Raw genomic sequence first — 7,677 nt, forward strand, 5'->3', positions numbered from 1 at the left:
GTGTATTATCTGGGGACGTTGTTACCCTGTTAGCATTTTGGTCTCTTATTCATCTGTTCTCCTCTGGACAAAATGACGGAAAAAATCAGCTCAACAAAAAGAACAAGAGGTAGTACCGTCTGCCAGGGACCTACTCAATACGGACATTAGTATGATGTCGGACCTAGAGTTCAGAATGATGATTTTAAAGATACTAGCTGGGCTTGAAAAAAGCATGGAAGTTATTAGAGAAACCCTTTCTGGAGAAATAAAAGAACTAAAATCTAACCAAGCCGAAATCAAAAAGGCTATTAATGAGGTGCAATCAAAAATGGGGGCACCAACTGCTAGGATAAATGAGGCAGAAGAGAGAATCAGCAATATAGAAGACCAAATGATGGAAAATAAAGAAGCTGAGAAAAAGACAGATAAACAACTACTGGATCACGAGGGCAGAATTCGAGAGATAAGCGATACCATAAGACAAAAGAACATTAGAATAATTGGGATCCCAGAAGAAGAAAGAGAGAGAGGGGCAGAAGGTATATTGGAGCAAATTATAGCAGAGAACTTCCCTAATGTGGGGAAGGAAACAGCCATCAAATCCAGGAGGCACAGAGATCCCCTCTCAAAGTCAATAAAAATAGGTCAACACCCCAACATCTAATAGTAAAACTTACGAGTCTCAGAGACAAACAGAAAATCGAAAGCAGCTCAAGAGAAGAGATATGTAACCAATAATGGTAGAAACATTAGATTAGCAACAGACCTATCCACAGAGACCTGGCAGGCCAGAAAGGACTGGCATGATATCTTTAGAGCACTAAATGAGAAAAATATGCAGCCAAGAATACTATATCCAGCTAGGCTGTCATTGAAAATAGAAGGAGATATAAAAAGCTTCCAGGACAAACAAAAACTAAAGGAATTTGCAAGCATGAAACCAGCCCTGCAAGAAATATTGAAAGGGGTCCTCTAAGCAAACACAGAGCCTAAAAGCAGCATAGACCAGAAAGGAACACAGACAATATACAGTAACAGTCATCTTACAGGCAATACAATGGCACTGAATTCATATCTTTCAATAGTTACCCTGAATGTAAATGGGCTAAATGCCCCAATCAAAAGACACAGGCTATCAGATTGGATAAAAAAACAAGACCCATCGAAATGCTGTCTGCAAGAGACTCATTTTAGACCCAAAGACACCCCCAGATTGAAAGTGAGGGGGTGGAAAACCACTTACCATGCTAATGGACACCAAAACAAAGCTGGGGTGGCAATCCCTTTATCAGACAATTTAGATTTTAAACCAAAGACTGTAATAAGAGATGAGGAAGGACACTATATCCTATTTAAAGGGTCTATCCAACAAGAAGATCTAACAATTGTAAATATCTATGCCCCTCACATGGGAGCAGCCAATTGTATAAGGCAATTAATAACAAAAGTGAAGAAACCCATTGACAACAATACAATAATAGTGGGGGCTTTAGCACCCCCCTGACTGAAATGGACAGATCATCTAAGCAAAAGATCAACAAGGAAATAAAGACTTTCAATGACACACTGGACCAAATGGACTTCACAGACATATTCAGAACATTCCATCCCAAAGCAACGGAATACACATTCTTCTCTAGTGCCCATGGAACATTCTCCAGAATAGATCACATCCTAGGTCAAAAATCAGGTCTCAACTGGTACCAAAAGATTGGGGTCATTCCCTGCATATTTTCAGACCACAATGCTTTGAAACTAGAACTCAATCACAAGAGGAAAGTCGGAAAGAACTCAAATACATGGAGGCTAAAGAGCATCCTACTAAAGAACGAATGGGTCAACCACGAACTTAAAAAAGAATTAAAACAATTCATGGAAACCAATGAAAATGAAAACTCAACTCCTCAAAATCTTTTGGATGCAGCAAAGGCAGTCCTGAGAGGAAAGTATGTAGCAATACAAGCCTTTCTCAAGAAACAAGAAATGTCTCAAATACACAACCTAACACTACACCTAAAGGAACTAGAGAAAAAACAGCAAATAAAGCCTAAACCCAGCAGGAGACGAGAAATAAAAGATCAGAGAGAAATCAATGAAATAGAAACCAAAAGGACAGTAGAACAGATCAACGAAACTAGGAGCTGGTTCTTTGAAATAATTAACAAGATTGATAAAGCCCTGGCCAGACTTATCAAAAAGAAAAGAGAAAGGACTCAAATAAACAAAATCATGAATAAAAGAGGAGAGATCACAACCAACACCAAAGAAATACAAACAATTATAAGAACATATGAGCAACTCTATGCCAGCAAATTAGATAACCTGGAAGAAATGGGTGCATTCCTAGAGACGTATCAACTACCAAAACTGAACCAGGAAGAAATAGAAAACCTGAACAGACCTATAACCACTAAGGAAATTGAAGCAGTCATCAAAAACCTCCCGACAAACAAAAGCCCAGGGCCAGATGGCTTCCCAGGAGAATTCTATCAAACATTTCAAGAATTAGTACCTATTCTTCTGAAACTGTTCCAAAAAATAGAAATGGAGGGAAACTTCCAAACTCATTTTATGAGGCCACCATTATTACCTTGATCCCCAAACCAGACAAAAACCCCATCAAAAAGGAGAATTACAGACCAATATCCTTGATGAACATGGATGCAAAAATTCTCACCAAAATACTAGCCAATAGGATCCAACAGTACACTAAAAGGATTATTCACCACGACCAAGTGGGATTTATCCCTGGGCTGTGAGGTTGGTTCAACATCCGCAAATCAATCAACGTGATACAATACATTAGTAAAAGAGAAAACAAGAACCATATGGTCTTCTCAATAGATGCAGAAAAAACATTTGACAAGGTACAGCATCCTTTCTTGATCATAACTCTTCAGAGTATAGGGATAGAGGGTACATACCTCAATATCGTAAGCCATCTATGAAAAACCCACAGCGAATATCATTCTCAATGGAGAAAAACTGAGAGCTTTCCCCCTGAGGTCAGGAACTCGGCAGGGATGTCCACTCTCACCACTGCTATTCAACATAGTATTAGAAGTCCTAGCCACAGCAATCAGACAACAAAAAGAAATCAAAGGCATCCAAATCGGCAAGGAGGAAGTCAAACTCTCACTCTTTGCAGATGATATGATACTTTATGTGGAAAACCCAAAAGACTCCACCCCAAAACTGCTAGAACTCATACAGGAATTCAGTAAAGTGGCAGGCTATAAAATCAGTGCACAGAAATCAGTGGCATTCCTATACACCAACAACAAGACAGAAGAGAGAGAAATTAAGATTCGATCCCATTTACAATTGCACCCAAAACCATAAGATATCTAGGAATAAATCTAACCAAAGAGGCAAAGAATCTGTACTCAGAAAACTATAAAATACTCATGAAAGAAATTGAGGAAGACACAAAGAAATGGAAAAACGTTCCATGCTCATGGATTGGAAGAACAAACATTGTGAAGATGTCAATGCTACCTAGAGCAATCTACACATTCAATGCAATCCCCATCAAAATATGATCAACTTTTTTCAAAGAAATGGAACAAATAATCCTAAAATTTGTATGGAACCAGAAAAGACCCCGAATAGCCAGAGGAATGTTCAAAAAGAAAAGCAAAGCTGGCGGCATCACAATTCCAGAGTTCCAGCTCTATGACAAAGCTGTCCTCATCAAAACAGTATGGTACTGGCACAAAAACAGACACATAGATCAATGGAACAGAATAGAGAGCCCAGAAATGGACCCTCAACTCTATGGTCAACTCATCTTCAACAAAGCGGGAAAGAATGTCCAATGCAAAAAGACAGTCTCCTCAACAAACGCTGTTGGGAAAATTGGACAGCCACATGCAGAAGAATGAAACTGGACCATTTCCTTACACCACACACAAAAATAGACTCCAAATGGTTGAAAGACCTCAATGTGAGACAGGAGTCCATCAAACTCCTAAAGGAGAACACAGGCAGCAACCTCTTTGACCTCAGCCGCAGCAACTTCTTCCTAGAAACATTGCCAAAGGCAAGGGAAGCAAGGGCAAAAATGAACTCGGGATTTCATCCAGATAAAAAGCTTTTGCACAGCAAAGAAACAGTCCACAAAACCAAAATACAACCAACAGAATGGGAGAAGATATTTGCAAATGACATATCAGATAAAGGGCTAGTATCCAAAATCTGTTAAGAACTTATCAAACTCAACCCCCAAAGAATAAATAATCCAATCAAGAAATGGGCAGAAGACATGAACAGACATATTTCCAAAGAAGACATCCAAATGGCCAACAGACACATGAAAAAGTGCTCAACATCACTCGGCATCAGGGAAATCCGAATCAAAATCTCAATGAGATACCACCTCACACCAGTCAGAATGGCTAAAATTAACATGTCAGGAAACAACAGATGTTGGTGGGGATGCAGAGAAAGGGGAACCCTCCTACACTGTTGGTGGGAATGCAAGCTGGTGCAGCCACTCTGGAAAACAGTATGGAGGTTCCTCAAACAGTTGAAAATAGAGCTACCATATGATCCAGCAATTGCACTACTGAGTATTTACCCCAAAGATACAAATGCAGGGATCCGAAGAGGTACATGCACCCCGATGTTTATAGCAGCAATGTCCACAATAGCCAAACTGGAAAGAGCCAAGATGTCCATCGACAGATGAATGGATAAAGAAGAAGTGGTATATATCCACATTGGAATATTATGCAGCCATCAAAAGGAATGAGATCTTGCCATTTGCAATGACTTGGATGGAACGTGTTATGCTGAGAGAAATAAGTCAATCAAAGAAAGACATGTATCATGTGACCTCACTGATATGAGGAAATCTTAATCTCAGGAAACAAACTGAGGGTTGTTGGAGTTGGGGGGGGTGGGGGGGGGGGGGGGGGCGGGGTGATAGACATTGGGGAAGGGTATGTGCTATGGTGAGCACTGTGAATTGTGCAAGACTGTTGAATCACAGATCTGTACCTCTGAAACAAATAATGCAATAAATGTTAAGGAAAAAAAAAGAAGAAAATAGCAGTAGGGGAAGAATGAAGGGGGCAAATCGGAGGGGGAGACGAACCATGAGAGATGATGGACTCTGAAAAACAAACTGAGGGTTCTGGAGGGGAGGGGAAGGGGGGATGGGTTAGCCTGGTGATGGGTATTAAAAAGGGCACATTCTGCGTGGAGCACTGGGTGTTATGCACAAACAATGAATCATGGAACACTACATCACAAACTAATGATGTAATGTATGGTGATTAACATAACAATAAAAAATTTAATGGGAAAAAATAGGAGAACAAATACTGGCATTTGTTCCCCTTATTGGAGAGAAAAAGAAATACTCCAATAAACAAAACTTTGGGTCTCCTTTCTCAGGCATTTTCAAGAGAAGATTTTTCTGCCTAAGGTTCTCTTCAGGGCAATTTTGACATCCTTGTTCCTCAGACTATAGATTAATGGGTTGAACATGGGCACCACAGCAGTATAGAATATGGAGGACACTTTTCCCTGGTCAAGGGGTAAAATAGAAGGTGGTTTGAGGTACATAAAAGCTCCTGACCCAAAGAAAAGAGATACCACAATTATATGGGAACTGCAGGTACTGAAGGCTTTGGATCTACCCTCAGTAGAACTAATGTGGAGAATACTGGAAAGAATGAAACCATAAGAGATGAAAATGGTCACAATGGGTACCCCAATGCCAATGGTCACAACAATGAAGACCACCAGCAAATTTATATAGGAGCTATTGCAGGAGAGCTCAAGGAGGGGAATGATGTCACACATATAGTGATTGACAAGGTTGTCAGCACAAAAGGTTATAAACCTTATGTTTCCCATATGGGCCACAGCCCCAAACACCCCCATCCCATAAACACCCAACAAAAGGAGTAAACACACCTGAGGAGACATGGTGACTGTGTACAGCAGTGGTTTACAGATGGCGACATAGCGGTCATATGCCATCGCTGGCAGGATGTAGGATTCAGAAAAGACAAAGAAGCAGAAGAAAAAAAACTGAGTCATACACCCTGCATAGGAAATGATATTTCTCTTTGAGACAAAACCCACTAGCATTTTAGGGGTGAGAGTAGTGGAATAACTAAAGTCTATGAAGGACAAGTTGAGGAGGAAAAAGTACATGGGAATATGAAGGTGAGAATTCAGCCCAATCAGGGTTATCAGGCCCAGGTTCCCCACCACCGTGACCACATAGAAACCTAGAAACAGGAGGAAGAGAGGCATCTGGAGTTCTGGCTCATCTGTTAAGCCTGCGAGGACAAACTCTGCCACAGAGGAGGCATTATCTGCAGCCATTGTCCTCTAGGAAGGTCTGTAAGGGAAAAAGAAACAAGTCACTGAGACAAAGAGAGAGAAGGCTACACACCGTGGAAGCGCAGGGAGTAACGGAGAAGACGAGGATAGGAACATTTACTGAGTACTAACTATGGGATAGGCGCTGTTCTAAATGCTGTGTGGCATTGTGATTATCCCCATTTCACAGATGAGGACCCTGCACCTAAGTGACTTGCACAAGTCCCAATGCTGCTAAGTTACAGTAGAAGGTGAACTCGGGTGGTCTGGCTCCTGGGGTTTGAGATTTTACCCCCTCTGCTACAGGACAGACCAGGTCAGGCAGGCACTCACCCTCCTTCTGCTTGGAGTCACAATGCTGTTCTCCACTACCTCTCATCCAGCTCTTTCATGGACACTCAAACGGCCCTGGTGAACAGAAAGTGACAACTCAGAGCTCAGACCCTCTGCTTCTGCTTCTCTACTTTGAGGATCAAAACTCTAATTGTCTTGCTGACCTGAAGAACTTGATCTGATTGTAGCTTTGGCCCAAGTCTCTTGTCCAAATTCTAGGCATGAGACAGCATCCTTTCCTAATGCCCATGATAACACGAGACTAAAGAGTTTTATTCTGGATTAGAGATCTCAGTGATGTAGTTACAGAGAATCCCTCAGGATCACTGCTCCAGAGACCCATCCTCCCTAAGGAAGAAGAGAATTTGTTTATGCCCTTGAAAATGCTTGATATGGCTTTCAGTGACCTAGTCTTTCATTCTGGTTACATCTTTGTAAGCACAATTAACAACAAAGCCTTATGGGAAAAAATAGTACTTGCTTCCCTGTACTGAGCACTTACTGTGTACCAAACACAGTATAGATCCAGCACCCTTATACTAAAACCAAGTTTCTAAAGCAATGCACAAAAAATAGTACCTTGCTTATTCCTCACAACAGCCTTATAGATTAGACCTCCTAATCTCTCCTTTACAGTGAGGGGCACACTGCTTTTAGGTTCCAGAATCTTGAGTCAAACCCTAGTCTGTCCAATTCTAAACTTCTTTGTCTTAATCACTAAGCATGCTACCTCCTTCTAAGTGACAGTGAAATCTCTGAAGCAGCATTTTTACTTACTAAGATATCATGAGAGTCTTTATAGTTAAAAACAAGTACTTATATAACTTCAAGGGAATGTAGGAAATGTTAAAACAAGGAAAGGTAAAATTAGGGTAATCAGACTTTAGAGAAGGATATTCATTATTTCAATCACATCCAGTATATACCAAGAATTATTTGCACCTTCGCCAAGCCTAAAAATAAATTAATTTAAAAAAGAATTTCTCTGAATTTTCTCCACTACTTGATCCTTCATTTTAAGCT

General features: G+C 40.6%; 1 protein-coding gene across 1 annotated transcript; it reads right to left on the reverse strand.

Moving 5' to 3' along the window:
• Positions 1–5,388: 5,388 nt before the first annotated feature.
• LOC112840423 (olfactory receptor 8B12-like) lies at positions 5,389–6,333 on the reverse strand. Its single transcript, XM_025893831.1, has one exon. The coding sequence runs from the start codon at positions 6,322–6,324 to the stop codon at positions 5,389–5,391; it is 936 nt and encodes a 311-aa protein (XP_025749616.1). The 5' UTR covers positions 6,325–6,333.
• Positions 6,334–7,677: the final 1,344 nt, after the last annotated feature.

This window comes from Callorhinus ursinus, unplaced genomic scaffold, assembly GCF_003265705.2.
Source record: "Callorhinus ursinus isolate GAN/ISIS: 27379988/994484 unplaced genomic scaffold, GSC_fseal_2.0 scaffold19, whole genome shotgun sequence".
In the NCBI taxonomy this organism is placed as follows: Eukaryota; Metazoa; Chordata; class Mammalia; order Carnivora; family Otariidae; genus Callorhinus; species Callorhinus ursinus.